General features: G+C 45.8%; 1 protein-coding gene and 1 pseudogene across 1 annotated transcript in view; both read right to left on the bottom strand.

Moving 5' to 3' along the window:
* Nucleotides 1-8,901, bottom strand: part of LOC118931297 (collagen alpha-5(VI) chain-like) — a 53,018-nt gene extending 44,117 nt beyond the window's left edge. Inside the window, 2 exon segments of the mRNA XM_057495419.1 lie at nucleotides 5,587-5,612; nucleotides 8,726-8,901. Of these exon segments, the coding sequence (XP_057351402.1) occupies nucleotides 5,587-5,612; nucleotides 8,726-8,901 (202 nt within the window).
* A 5,587-nt stretch (nucleotides 8,902-14,488) lies between these two features.
* LOC118931298 (Krueppel-like factor 17) overlaps nucleotides 14,489-15,684 on the bottom strand; it is a 46,198-nt pseudogene continuing 45,002 nt past the window's right edge.

Raw genomic sequence — 15,684 nt, 5'->3', positions numbered from 1 at the left:
CCTGCCATGAGAAAGTCTACTGGCACCTTTTTTCCAGCAGCATTTGTGTCTCTGCGTCACATTTTGGTACACCTTGCCTTACTTCAAACTTTTTACTATTATTTTTGTTAAGGTAATCTGCAGTCAGTAATCTCCGATGTTACTATTGCAGCTGTTCTGGGGCACGAAGAACCACACCCATGTGAGGCAGTGAACCTCATGCATGAATGTGTGTGTCCTGACTTCTCCTCCAACAGGCTGTTCTCCCATCTCTCTCCCTCTCCACAGGCCTCCCTGTTCCAAGAAACAAAAATATTGAAATTAGGCCATTACTAACCCTACAAAAGCCTCAAAGTGTCCAGGTGAAAGGAAGAGTCAAATGTCTTTCACTTTAAGTCAAAAGATAGAAATGATTAAGTTTAGTGAGTAAGAAATGCCAAAAGCTGAGACGGGCCAAAATCTAGGCCTCTTGAGCCAGACAACCAGCCGTGCTGTAATGCTTTCCCCCTCTCCTTTCACAGATTTGGACTCCTAATCAACTGCTTGCATCCCGAACTCTACCTCAGCGCCTACCTACAGAAGGTAGGCATGAGGTGAAAACAAAACAGCCCAATATTCAAGGAGAAGACTAGAAATGTAGGTGATTTGATGAGGGCCCGATAATAAATAAGAGGCCAGGCCTGCCCAAGGAGCTCATAGTCCAGTGACAGACACAGAGGGGGAAACAACGTGTATGCGTTAAGTGCTCCCACCAGGGAAATAGAAGGCGTGGGATACAGGACACGGTGGGGCACTGTTGGGTATTGGGGCAGGAAACTGGCAAAAGCAGAAATGTGACAGACAAGCTAGATGTAGCCAGGGGAAGCGATGGGCTGGCTGGTGTGTTGTGCTGGGTAGAGTGGTGCCTGCAAAGATGTGGAGAAGTTCAGAATGACAGGAGAGATTGTGAAGAGAGGAGGGGCCATGGACGAGGTTGGAGATGTGGGCAGGGGCTTGATGGAACTCAGGAGTTTAGAAATTATAAACTGTAAACAGAGCAGTAACAGTCCAGTGTGTATTAAAAGATCATGCAGTGTTAAGAATGACCAGGAAGAGGGCAAGACAGATGGCAAGGAGACCAGGTTTTGTGGAGGGATTCAGGGAAAGTCCAGAATAGGCAGAAGGTTAATATGGTCCCACTGCTGTGGGAAAAGTAAAATCTTTTTCTTAGTGGATAAAGAAGTGGTACATACACGCAACGGAATATTACTTAGCCATAAAAAAGGAAACCTTGCCGTGTGTGACAACATGGATGGACCTGGATGGCATTGTGCTAAGTGAAATAAGTCAGAGAAGGACAAATACCATATGATTTCACTTTTATGTGGAATTAAACACAAACAAATGAACAAAACAGAAATAGACCAATAGACACAGAGAAGAGATTGGCGGTTGCATGATGGGGAAGGGGTCATCAAATAGGTGAAAAGGATCAAGAGGCATAAAATTCCAATTATAATATGTTAGTCATGGGGATTGAAAGTACAGCATAGGGAATATAGTTAATAAAATTGTAATCTCTTTGCATGTTGACCGATGATAACTGCACTGTATGGGGTGAACATTTAAAAATGTAGATAATTGCCGAATCAGTATGTTGTATACCTGAAATCAGTAGAATATTGCATACCAATTATACTTCAATTAAAAAAAGATTATACCATCATTCGGGATCTGAAGCCAAGAAGATGAATTCATTGCTTACTAAGGCAGAGCCATGGTGGCTACACATAGTTTCATTCAGCACAGAAAATCCTGATCTGACACAGGGCTTGGGGGAAGGTGTCGTTTGGGCTTGAACTGCTTACGGAGGTGGGAGTGGGTTAATGTGGATTTTAAAACATGATTTGTGTTGCATTCAAAAGTAGGTTTCAAAATGATAGAGACGAAAGGATAAAAGAGAAAAAGAACAAAAGGAAGTCTGCAGGAAGAGAGTGAAGGAAGAAGAAAAGTAAATTCGTTAGCTGAGTAATTCACTTGCCAGGATGGGAGGAGCCTATATTTGAATTTCAACAGTTTCTCCATTTGGGTCCTGTTTCTTTTCTGGCATCCAATCCAGGACACCGCATTGCATTAACTGCCGTATTTCCCTCGTGTCACCATTTCTCTGTGTTGCCTTGTTTTTCATGGTCGAGGCGTGTTTGAAGAATACTGGTCAGGTACTTTGTAGACTGTTCCTCAGTTAAGGTTCTGCTGAAGTTTCCTCATGATTAGACTGGAGTTACATATTTTGGGGAAGAATATCACAGAGGTGAGGTACCCTGTTAGGGGTACATGACGTGAGCAGGAATCGCTACTCTGCTGGGTGAAACAGTCTTAGGGCAGCCCTGAAGTTTTTCTCTTTGTCTTGACAGACAAGGCAGTTTTTACCGCACTGTGAAACGACTCTGGAAGAAATAGGAGCAGAGCAATTGTTTTCTAAACCCCTTTGAGGGTGAACTGCCTTCGGGTGCCCAAGCAAGATAAAGAGTAAACCCTTGGTGATACTCAGTGACTGTCTGGGCAGGGCACAGGCAAAAATACTCTGGGTGCAGGAGAGACTTTGATGATAGAGAAAGGCAGGATCGCGACAGAGGAAAAAACCATGGGAAACAAACAAACAAACAAACAAAAAAACTGGTCGGGTCACACCGGTGAAAGCAAAGGTGAATGAGAATGAGAAATGGCTTCAGCCTTGCCAGTGCTAATCAGTGGCAATGTTTATTACATCCCCTTGGACGGCCCCTCCTTTCTCTACTCGCACAGGGAAAAAAAGCAGCAGTTAAAAGTACTACACTAATTCCCTAAACACGGGACTAGACCTCCAGACACAACCTTCAGTGAAAAAAGGCAAATTCCAGGATAAATGCTGAATAATGCTATTTATACGAATTTAAATGGACATAAAAACACTATACTTTGTCATATGGGGCAGTGAGAGAAAGCAGATCAGCGGTTGTGCGGTGACGCGGGGTGAAAGTGAGAAAACAATCTGGATTGCAACCTTATTCCCCAGTAGCAGCCGCCTCTGGGTGGGTTGAGGCCAAGGCGGCCTGCGATGCCAACACACACGGGCCTTCCGCAGCTCCTGCGGGCCCTCTCGCCTCCCCTCTCCGCCCGCCCAGGGCCCCAGGAGAAGGTGCTAGGGTGGCCTGCAGTAAGGCTTTTAGAGACCTGAGGCTGATGGAGGGGGCGGGGGCCGTCGGGCAGGACTTTCCAGGAGTCGCTGAGGGCCCAAGCTTGCTGCTGATGCAGGGGCCATAGGCGGTGGGGGCCCAGTGGAGACCTAGAGCTTTGTAGGAAGGGGGTAAGAGGTAACCCATGTGACCCCAGGCGTATGTTAGTTACCCTGCTAGTGTGAAGCAGTCTCTGGGATTGAATGGGGCAGGGGAAGGGAGATGGGTATCAAAAAATCCTTTCCTAGGTAACCTGATGGAATCTAGAAGTTTGCCCTGGAAGTAATTTGTACTAAATTTACAGCAAAGAAATGAAAGATGCCGAACCGAATGGCTGATTGGATCTCGGGTCGAGGCCTCGTGTGCTGATTGGCCTCGGGTCGAGTCCGGCTACGAGGGCAAAGCCATTTGCGTTCAGATCCGGAATCTGCGGCTGACCCGCTTTGTGACCTCCAATGAATTACTTCACCTCTCTTGTTTCCGCATCGAATGATCACATATATAAAATCCACCTCACAGGATGGTGTTGAGGAGAGTTGGACTACTTCACGTAAGTTCTGCCCCACGGGATGGAGACACTGGGGAAATGACCATAATAACTTCCGGGGGCACCTTATGGTGACTCAGTCGGTCTCGGTGTCCGGAGAAGTCAAGACCACGCAGGGGGAGGACGACGCACTGGGCTCCGCCTTGGAGGGCGTGGCGACACGCGGCGCCTATATAAGGCGAGGCCTGCGCTGCGCTGGCGCTGCGCAGCTCAGGGGTCGCCGCTCTTACCTTGCCGGGTGCGGACCTCAGCCCTGCGCTGGATCGTCTTATGGTGACTCCACCTTCGAACGGAGGGGCGAGTTCCAGGTTCTGGGGTTGGAGGCCAGAAATTCCCAGGTGGGCAGTCGAGAATTCTAGCGAGAGGTTCACTCGTGGGAGACAGGGACCGAAACATCTGAAATGGTTCTGTGCCTCACGACACCCGCCCCACCCCCAGTGACTGCCCTGCGCACGGGGTGCCGTCCTCAGGACTGACGCGGGCCTACAGGGGAAACTGCAGGTGGGGCTGGGCCTGCCGGCTGCCATCCTTGACGGCTCCTCCAGGACACGGCCGCTGCCTGGCTGGTCCCCGGACCACCGCCTGGCACTAGGCCGCTCCCAGCGCCTGCGGAGCGATGGAAGGATGCGCAGATCGCGAGGCCGCTGAGGCGCAGGGGCCTGGGAGGACTGGGTTAATCGTTCGAGAGAGGATGAGCTAGGCGTAGGGTGTGAGAGAGATTCTTCCGTTCCTTCCTAACTTCTCTGAACATCTTTTAATTTTCCCCAGCTTTTCTGAGGTAGAATTGACAGACTTGCGTGTTATTCAGAGTGTACAGCATGATGATTTGATGATTTGATGTATATATACATTGTGAAGTGACTACTGCAATCAAGGTCATTATCACATCCGTTATACATCACTTGTTTTTGGTGAAAATGCTTAAGATGTACTCTCAGCAAATTTCAGATTTACAATGCAGCATTATTAGCTTGATCACCGTCCTGTACATTGGATCCTTAAACGTACTCACCTTAGAACTGCAGGTTCACAGGCTTTGACCAACGCGTCTCATTTCCACACGGCCCCCGCACCCGCCAGCCACTAGCAACCACCATTTTACTCTCTGATTCTGTGATTTTGACTTAAAAAAAGATTCCAGTGATAAATACATATAAGCGTTCCCCCCCCCCTTTTTTTTTAACACAGCATGATGCCCTCCAGATCCATCCACTGCGTTGCAAACGACAGAATTTCCTTCTTTTCTTATGGCTGAGTAATACTCCGTTGTGTATATACACACCACATTTTTAAAATTTATTCATCCCATTAGCAGATACTTGTGCTTTTCTATATTTTGGCTATTAAGAATAATACTGTAATGAACATAGATTGGTGTGTAGATATCTCTTTGAGATATTAATTTCATTTCTTCAGATAAATACCCATGAGTGGACTTGCTGGATCATACAGTAGTTTTATTTATTTCTGGAGGAACTTCCACGCTGTTTTCCATAACGGCTGTACCAATTTACATTCCCAAACAACAGTGTACCAGGTTTCTTTATCCACATTCTCCCCCAAATTTGTTATCTCTTGTCTTTTTGATAATAGTTATTCCAACAGGTGCGGGGGGCTGTCTCATTATGGTTTATATTTGCATTTTCCTGATGATTAGTGTTGATCAACACCTTTTCCTTTACCTGTTGGCTGTCTGTATATCTTCTTTGGAGAAGTGTCTATTCAGGTCCTTTGCTCATTTTAAATTGGATTGTTTGTGTTTTGTTATTTTAAGTTGTATGAGTTTCCTTATATATTTAGGTATTAACCCCTTATTAGATAGATGGTTTGCAAACATTTTCTCCCTTTCCACAGTTTGCGTTTCACTTTCTTGATTGTTTGCTGTGCAGAGACTTTCCAATTTGATACAGTCACTTGTTTATTTTTGCTTTTGTTGCTTGTGCTTTTGGTGTTTTATCCAAAAAAAAAAAAAAAATCATTGCCAAGACCCAAGGCAAGGAGCTTTTCCGGTATGCTTTCTTCTAGTTTTAAAGTTTTGGTTTCAAGTCTTTAATCTATTTCGAGTTGATTTTTGTGAGATGTAAGATAGGGATCCAGTTCCATTCTTTTGTATGAGAATATCCAGTTTTTCCAACACCCTTTATGAAAGAGATTATTCTTTTCCTGTTGTGTGTTCTTGGCACCCTTGTCAAAGATTAGTTGACCTAGATGTGTGGATTTATTTTTGGGCGCTTGATTTAGTTCCGTTGGTCTCTGTGTCTGTTTTTATTCCAGTACCGTACTACTTTGCTTACTGTAGCCTTATAATGTAGTTTGAAGTCAGGAAATGTGATGCCTCCAGTTTTGTTCTTCTTTCTCAAGATTGCTTTGTAATTTTGGGTCTTTTGTTGTTTGATCTGACTGTCAGGATTATGTTTTCTATTTTTGTGAAAAATACCATTGGAATTTTGATCTATAGGTCACTGGGTAGTGTGGATGGACATTATGACAATATTAATTCATTGAATCCAAGAACAAGGGATATCTTTCCATCTGTTTTTGTCTTTAATTTCTTTCACCGGTATCTTACCGTTTTCATTGTACAGGTCTTTCATCTCCTTGCTTAAATTTACTCCTAAGTGTTTCGCTGTGTTTGATGCTGCTGTAACTGGGACTGTTTCCTTAATTTCTCTTCCAGATAGTTCATTGTTATAAAAATGCAAGTAACTCTGGTATGTTGGTTTCACATCCTGCAAGTTTGCTGAGTTAATTTATTCCAAGAGTGTTTTCGTGGAATCTTTAGGGTTTTCTATACATAAGATCCTGCCATCTGCAAACAGAGACAATTTTACTTCACTTCTGATTTGGATGCTGCTTATTTCTTTTTCTCACCTATCTGCTCTGGCTGACTTCTAGTACTATGTTGATATAAGTGGTGACAGTGGGCACTCTTGGCTTGCTCTTGATGTGAGAGGAAAAGCTTTCAGCTTTTCATCATTGAGTATGTTAGCTGTCAGTTATATATGGCCTTTGTTATGTTGAGGTACATTCCTTCTACCCTTAATTTGTTGAGAGTTTTTATCATGAAAAGGTGTTGAATTTTGTCAAGTGCTTTGCCTACAACTATTGAAATGATCATATGATTTGTATCCTTCATTTCTTGATTAATTTGTCACATCTATTGATTTGTGTATGTTGAACCATCCCTTCAACTCAGGGATAAATTCCACCTGATGATGATATACGTTCCTTTTAATGTGCTGTTTAGTTCAGTTTGCTTGTTTTTCGTTGAGGATTTTTACATCTACGCTATCATCAGGAATATTGGACTATAGTTTTCTTTTCTTGTAGTGTCCTTATATGGCTTTAGTGTCAGGAATAATGGTGGTTCTCATAAAATGACTTTGGAAGTGTCCCCTCCTCTTTAGTTTTTTGGAAGAGTTTGAGAAGGGTTGGTATTAATTCTCCTTTTAATGTTGGGTAGAACTCACCAGTAAAGTCATCTTGTCTTGAGCTTTCCTTTGTCTTTTGATTACTGATTCAGTCTCTTTACTAGTTGTAGATTTATTCCGATTTTCTATTTCTTCATGGTCCAGTGCTGGTAGGTTGTATGTTTCTATGAATTTATCCATTTCTTCTAGGTCATCCAATTTGTTGGCATATTATTGTTCACAGCAGTCTCTTACAATCTTTGTATTTCTGCACTATCAATTCCACTGTTGCCTCTTTCATACTTGATTTTATTTATTTGAGTGTTCCCTTTTTTCATAGCTAGCCTAGCCAAAGGTTTGTCAATTTTGCTTGTCTTCTCAAAAAACCAGCTTAGTTTTATTCATCTTTTCTATTTCTGCTCTTTGTTGTTCCCTTTCTTTTGCTAACCTTTGGCTTAATTTGTTCTTCTTCTAGTTCCTTGAGATGTAAAGCTAGGTTTTTGTGTGTGTGTGAGATCTTTCTTAATGATCTCCTAGGACTGCTTTTGCTGTACCCCGTAAGTTTCCATATGTTGTGTTTCCATTTTCATTTGTCTCGAGATATTTTTCATTTCCCTCTTGGATTTTTCTTTGACCCATTGATTATTCAGGAGTGTGTTATTTAATTTCCGGGTATTTGTGAATTTTCCAGCCTTTTTCCTGTTGAGTTCTGGTTTCGTACCATTGTGGTCAGAAAAATACTTGATATATTTATAAGACTTGTTTTGTGACCTAACACGTGATCTACCCTGGAGAAGGTTCTGTGTGCTTTAGAAGAATGTATGTTCTGATGCTGCTGAATGGAATGCTCTGTATATGTCTATTAGGTCCATTTAGTCTAAGGTGTAATTCAAGACCAGTGTTTCCTTACTGATCTTCTGTCTGGATGACCTATCTGTTTTTGAAAATGGGAAACGAAGTCCCCTCCTACTGCTGCGTTGCCGTCTACTTCTGCCTTCAGATCTGTTAATATCTGCTTAATATATTTAAGTACTTTTATGTTGGGTGCATGTATTTACAGTTGTTATTCATTCCATTACTTTCTGCCTTTGATTGGAGAATTTAATTCATTTTACATTTAAAGTAATTATTGATTGGGTAAGGACTTACTAGTGGCATCTTGCTAATTGCTCTTTGACTATTTTATAGTTCAGTTGTTCCTTTCTTCCTGTCCTGCTGCCTTCTTTCATAGTTTGGTGACTTCCCATAGTTCTATGCTTTGATTCCTTTCTCTTTCTCTTTTGTGTAACTGCTATAGGTTTTTGCCTTGTGGTTGCCGAAAGACTTACGTAAAACATCTTATAGCTATAACAGTTTTATTTAACCTGATAACTTAACTTCCATCTCATACAATAGCTCTATTCCTTTACAGCCCACTCCCCCTTCGTATGGTTTCGATGTCACACTTTACATCTTTTCATGTTGTGTATCTATTAAAAATCATTATAATTGTATTATCTTCCCCTGGAATTCACAGCAGTGACGGCTGTTACCCCAGGGGCAAAAGCTACTGGTGTCATCTGCAGAGCAGGCCACTTGCGTCCAAGCCTACAAACATTATGGGGTCCTCTGCTGTGAAAGCTGCAGGGAGTCCACAGCTGTCAGGAGGGCCACTGAGATCCTCAGCAGCAAAAGCTGCTGGCGTCCTCCGTAGAGCAAGCCACTGGGGACAGCAACGACGCCTGCTGCGTGGCTGCGACTGATGCCTCCACTCTTCTTTGTTCCCAACCATCTCCAGATGTCTCAGCCAAAACTATATTCCAGTGATCCTTTCTGTGGGGTTATTTGCTGGGTTTTTTTTTTCCCTCCATTGTGCTGCTGTAATTCTTAATTGTATCCTTGAGCCCTCCCCAGACTATTTTCATTTGTGGATTGCTATCTAATTGTTACATTGTGTGTGCAAAGGGATGAACGGTATCTTTTATTCCACCGTCTTGCTGACATCATTTCTGAAAATCCAGGACTGATTTAAGAGTTCCTAAAGCCAGAAGGGATCGATCTGTTTTCTCAAGAACCTATGTGTTAGGGCCCGGATGCAGATTAGAGCTGCAGGAGTAGTAAGCAAAGTCCTTCACTGGGTGGGTCCCTGTTTTCTGAGGTCCTCCTAGCAGGATCTGTCAAACCTGCACAGGATGAAACAGAGTTCTCTGGACTTGAGGACCTTCTAGTCCAGCAGCCAGGGGAGTGGAGTAGATAGGAATTAAACTATTACAAGGGTGGGAAAGGAAATACAAGAGTAAGATGTTTTGAGAGGCTGACATTTAATGAGGCCATCACCTCAGAGAATCCCTAGGTTTTGATGGCTCCTCTCAATGGAGTGTCTCCACAGTGGCACTGGCCTCATGGAGGTGCCTTGAGCCCATACCTTGAAGTGACAGTGGCCCCTGCTTACACAGTGGCTTTGAAAATTCCATTTGTTTTCAAGCAGGTATGTGTACATCAATGAAATATAAAGCCATCTGTCACTTCTATGGATTTGGTGTAGGAGAGGACTTCAGAGTGCCCTCAGTTCACCATATGCAATGGCAGTCCAGTCATACAGTTTGAATACTGCCTGGGGGAATTAACATGGCTGGCTCTCTGCTCTGAGAGTCAAGATAGGGTAGGTTTTGATGATAGGGATAGGAAAGGAGATCAGATTTGATAAGACAGGACATAATTTGGCTGAGTGGGGCAAGATGAGCAAGGGACAGGACAGGGATATGGCAAAATTGAGCAGACTGTCTGGCTAGGCTGGGACAGGAGCTAGGAAGAGCCACACAGGAAGAAAAAGATGTGAGGTTACTTACATGGATGCTTTGGGAGATACTTTTAAACTTGATACCAGATGAGGAGGAAACCTAGAAGTATATGGACGGCCACTTTGGACAGAAGTATAAACCTTGGTCATGTGCACATTAGGCCTCTGCCTCTAAAACTACTTATTTGAATGGTTCCAGGAAACCCATGCTTTCCAGGATGGTTATCAGGAAGCTGGAAGCCCTGGGAGCACCCAAGGGAGTCTCTGGGGAAAATTTCCACAGTGGATACAGGTCTGTGACAACCCAGGCCAGATGGGGTGCAATTCCGAGTGATAAGAGTCTTCTGTATGGGCCAAATCACTTCACTTCCCTGGACCTCTGTTTTCTCTTTTTGAAAATGGGATTAATCGTGGCTGCCATCTTCTGGGGTCATGGTGGGAATGAGATGAGATAATATGTTTGAAATTTCATTTGTTTAACCAAATCTCCAGTCAATGTCTGAGGAGGCAGGGCATCTTTGAAAAGGTTTCTGAGGCAAGATCTCTAGATAATGGTGGGGCATTCGTAAATTCATCTAGATTTCCACATCCACTGGTAGATAGGAGTAGATAAGAACTGCATTTTTAAAATGTTGCTCTGATGATTGTGTATTGGTGTGAGGGGCACTGGACGGAGCCAATGCCAGACCCTGGGGGGCCAATTAGGAGGCAATTGCATGAGATTTCAGGCAAGAGATGATGGTGGGCTAGACTAGGAGAGAGGGTCATCAGGGATGGAAAGGAAGGGTGTGTGGAATTGGGACTTGAGCTGAGTAGCTGAACTTCTTTTTCGTAGGATCCCACAACTGAAGATCTAATTCAGTTATCAGGCAACATCGAAGACATTTACTTTGACATGGATTCTTTCCTTCAGACAGTAGAGGAAACTGAAGAGCATTTTCAAGACCTCTCTGAGACATTTAAGACAAGGACCCCAGCTGTCCCAGAGCCACAGCTCTGTATGCCTCTGACTGTCCGTGATGAGGACGGACAACATGAGCCACCCCAGAACCAGGTGGTGACTCCCCTGAGGCCCACAGTGATGGCTTCAGCGTGTCCTAGCATCCCTGAGACAGTCCTTGTGCAGAACCAAACAGCACCCCCTGTCAAAGCCCTTGATACTCCCCCTGGACTCGTAAGTGAGACTTTTTCCGTGGACCCAAACATGACCTCCTTTGAACAGAGAAAATCAGCAGAAGCCTCCCTGATGACAGATGGCAATGACAACCCAAAGGCACTGTTCACTGATTGCCAAAACATAACCATCACTGCAGACAAGATGACAATCCCCGATGAAGGCAGCCAGGTGAAGTCCCTCAGCGATGACCAGACCCTCTATGGAGGCCAGATAATACCCCTTAAAGGGGTCCACATGAAGACGTTCAGTGGTGACCAGACCCTCACCAAGGGCCATACAGTGACTTTGAGTGGTAACCAAACCCTCGATGGGAGCCAGGTGACAACCCTGGGTGAAGAGCAGGTGGGGATCCTCAGTGATAACCAGAGCCACAGTGGAGGTCAGATGACCTTCAGTGGGCACCAGACCCACTGCTGGGGCCAGTGGAAGATCCTATGCGATGACGAGATCCTCTATGAAAGCCAGATGACCATCGGTGGCGATCAGACCCACGATGGGGGCCAGATGGAGGACCCCACTGCTGACCAGAACCCCCATGGCAGCCAGATGATCTTCAGTGGGGACCAGAACCCCTACTGGGGCCCGATAAAGACTCCCATTGATGACCAGAACCCCCATGGAGGCCAAATGACCTTCAGTGGGGACAAGACTCTCTACTGGGGCCAGATGAAGACCCCTAATTATGACCAGCCCCTCTATGGAGGCCAGGTGAAGGCCTCCAGTGATGACCAGACCCTCTTTGGGGGCCAGGTGAGGGCCCCCAGTGATGATAAGACCCTTTATGGAGGCTGGATGGAGCCCACCTGTGGTGACCAGATGTCCCATGGAGGCCAGATGACCTTCAGTGGGGACCAGACCCTCTGTGGGGGTCAGATGACCCTTATGGGGGATTGTATGACGACCTTCTCTGATGACCACACTCTCTCTGGAGGCCATCTACTGCCAGATCAATCACCGTTGTTGCCATGCTCAGGAGTCCCGTACTTACCAAGTTGCCCTTTGATCCAAGGGCAATCCACGGAAAAGCAAAAGAGTGATCTCAAAACCCAGAGAGGTCAATTCCAAAACAAACCCGGCACTTCGAAGGCCTACACTTGTGCATACCAGGACTGTGGGAAATCATATGCAAAGCCTTCCCAACTCCGAATCCACGAACGCAGACACACTGGTGAGTGAGGGCAGAGGGATAGAGATGACAGGCAAGTGACTAAAGATCTGTGCCTTTACAAACCTTTAGGGTCATATGAGATTGTTGACACCTCCCTCTAAGCCTGGAACCCCAAAAGACCCCAGAAAAGTGGCCAATTTGAAAGGGGGGTTACAACAGTCCTAGGGACAGACAGACCCCAGTTCAGAGACAGAACCAACCTGGCTGCAGTGTTGACGGTGCTGGAATGGTGGGATTAAGTGGGCTTTTTTTTTTTAACCTCTTAGGAATGGTCTTGACTTGGTCCAAGACTGCCCCTCTCTCAACCTCCTATTCCCCCACTGACTTTCCTGCTGACCCCTGCTTCTCCTATTTTCTTTCCCTCCTTCACAGTTTTCCTCTCATCCTTCCAGCTCATGCTGCCCTCATTCTCTTCCTCATTTACTCACTTCCTCCAGTCCCCTTTCTTCTTGCTCCCCTCCAACACCTACATGCTCGAAACCTTTTTTTTTTTCCTCCATTCACTTTCAACTTCCGTGTCCCCTGCTACCTCGAAGCATGACAAGTCTCTTTCTCCCTCTGGTCTAGGGGAGAAGCCCTACGAATGCAACGTGAAGGGATGCACGTGGAAATTCTGCCGTTCAGATGAGCTCAGCAGACACAAGAAAAAGCACAGTGGAGAGCAGCCCTACATGTGTACTAAATGCAACCGGAAGTTTGCACGATCTGATCACTTGAAGCAGCACCAAAGAGTCCACAAGTAATTTTAGCCCGTGACTACAAACCCATCAGCCTATAAAGAAATGAGTACAGCTGAAAGATGCTCCCTGCTAAGCCTTTGTTTGCCCAGCCCTGGCACTGTGCTGGCATATAGTAGGTGCTTAATATTACTTGTAAATAGTTAAGATTTTCATGTATCTTTCCTCAGGCATCCAAGGAGGACATGTATGCATTTCAACAGAATTAAAAGCACTCTTCATTCACTGCCTTCTCCAGGGGCTGCTGCTTCTGTCACGTGCTATATAATCTTCCTAGATCTTGCTCTGTGCATTCACCACCGTGTGTACATGTAAAAATGTATATATGTCAACAACTGACATACATACATAGTTCAGATATGTAAAGAATGTAGCATTCTATATCTGAGCTCACGTCTCTTTGGAGCTCCATTTTTATGGGGTTGAGGAGAGGAATACTTGACCACTTCTAGTGTAAAATGGTCTCAGATTAAATGAAACTCATTTGGATGAGTACTTAATCTGTTCAAAAGTTGAACCTGCTGTCAGGGCTGTTTCTTTCCTCAGGCAAAGTGCCTCTGTCCCCTCTGCCTTCTCACCATGCTGTCAGGGACATAGTGGGTGATGGCACTGGCGCCAGAGGTGGTCACATGCTTGCTGCCAGGGTAAGGATCTAACCTTTCCAGTGGCCTTGGGCCCTTTTATGCATCACTTCTGCTGACAGATCCGCAGGTGGGGTGGCCTGTGGTCTGTTTGTCTTCTCACTGGCATGGCTTCATAACCGTCCCTGAGGAACAGAGGTGTCTTTCCCTCCTGACTAGCTCCTTCGCCCAGCTCCTGCAGGCCCTGCCCGCAGGTCTGGGTTTGATTCCCATCCAACCCCCAGCTTGTGAAACATCCCGCTTTCAAAAAGGTTTGGGTAAAGGCACAGATGTGATTGATCCCACTCCTCCTTTCCGAGGGGAGCACCTTGAAAAGCCCTTTCTACCCAAAGCCCTGAAAGGGAAGCAGACCACAAATCCCCGGGGCTTCAGTGGGCCCAGCAGCAGCATTTGAGGTTCTTCCTGACCCACCCACTCTCACCTCGCAGAGGGCCCAGGAGTTAGATCCCTGAGTCTTTGAGGGACTCAGGCAGCATTTTGAAAATCATACCTTAATGTTGTATTTGGTACTATATGAAATAATATATATGAGTTGTAAGTATAAAAAATGGGAACATCTGTGAGAGTCCATCACGCAGTGCCATCAAGTGTCAAGATGTTTGATTAGAGTAATGAGCCAAACCAAACTGAGAGGAACCATCAAGCGTTTATTTCCTTACTGCTGGGGAGTGAGCAACAGGCAAAAAGAAGAGGTGCCTGCCCGCCGCCCGTGTCCCATCATTCCCCTGGAGGATGAAACTGGCCAGACAAGCATTAAGTGGCGTGCTGTGCAGATGGGGGGAATCCTCTCACTGCCCCAAACTAAAGACTCCTACTTTTTATGGCTGGGGAATAGAGGGAGGGAGAGGGGAAAGGGCTAGGAGTGGAAAAGTCCCGAGTCAGACGGGGAAAACGTGCCTCGGCCGGGGCTTCCAATAAGGCGGCCTCTACAAGGGGGCACCCAAGCTAGGAACGCGGGTATGAGTATGAGCGTGGCCAGCCTGTGCGGTGAGCCTTCGACAGCAACTCCCTTCAGAGAATTGCCATGCACCTCCTGTGCAACAAGTCTGGTGTGGAGAGGGCAGCTTCCCCCCATGACAGGCAAAGTCTTATAATGACCTATGGTCGGAACTGAAGATGACAAATACGATTTTTTAACCTGGAACTGGACTTTCCAACTCCAGGGCCTGAGCGAGAAGCATAGGCTACCCCACCCTGGACTCAAATGAGCCAGGCATTGAGGTGTCGGGACCATGCTGGTGAATCATTGTGAGGGCCACAATCAAAGTCACTCCCAGTAGGATAATCAGGCTTGCCTGGAGAAGTGAAGATAGCTATGGGCCCCATGGGCTAAAAAGCTGGAGAAAGATGTCCTTAGCGCCTTAGGATCTACTCTAGAGAGCCAGAGGCCTTCTGCCTAAGCCTCCTAATAGACCGTCCTCTTTGGCCAAGTTCATTCCTCTAGGTTTTGGCAAATTCACAGACCTCCGTCCTTGGCTGGCCAGCTGGAAGCCAGGACTGCGCAGTCGGCCAACACTATGCAAGCCAAGTTGTTGGAGCTGGTGCTCCGTGACTCCAAGGCTGACACGGTATCATTAATAACCTCAGTGAGGGTTAAGGACAACCTTTTCTAATTGGGTGACCCCAACAGTGGGAGTGAGTGTAGACAAGAAGGCCACTGCCAGCGTGGCCAAAATGGCTCTGATGGCGGATCCTGCACCCTTCTTCCAGATGTTCTGGTGTCCTCCAGAAATAGGACTGTTTACATTTAGGGGGTGTTTTGCCCCTGCAGAATCCAGCTGTGGCAGTGTATCATGTCCACGTTAATAAGTTGGCACATTTGAGTCACTAGAAAGCCCCTAGTAGGCCAGTAATTGCGTCTCAAAGAGTGTGTACCTTTCAGCCAATTCCAGGAGTTTATGGATCAAAAAGCCAAACAGGGCCACTGGCCCATGGCACTGTTCTTCTGCCATTGGCTCCAGTTGGCAAATCGAGAAGCTGCTGAGCCCTCTAACTCAGAGGCAAATGTGGATTCATGGGGCCAAGGGAAGGGTGGCTGGGGTGGCCCATTGG

This window comes from Manis pentadactyla, chromosome X (genome assembly GCF_030020395.1).
Source record: "Manis pentadactyla isolate mManPen7 chromosome X, mManPen7.hap1, whole genome shotgun sequence".
NCBI lineage: Eukaryota > Metazoa > Chordata > Mammalia > Pholidota > Manidae > Manis > Manis pentadactyla.
Note: the sequence above shows the minus strand (reverse complement) of the source record. Positions and strands in the feature narration are given on the sequence as shown.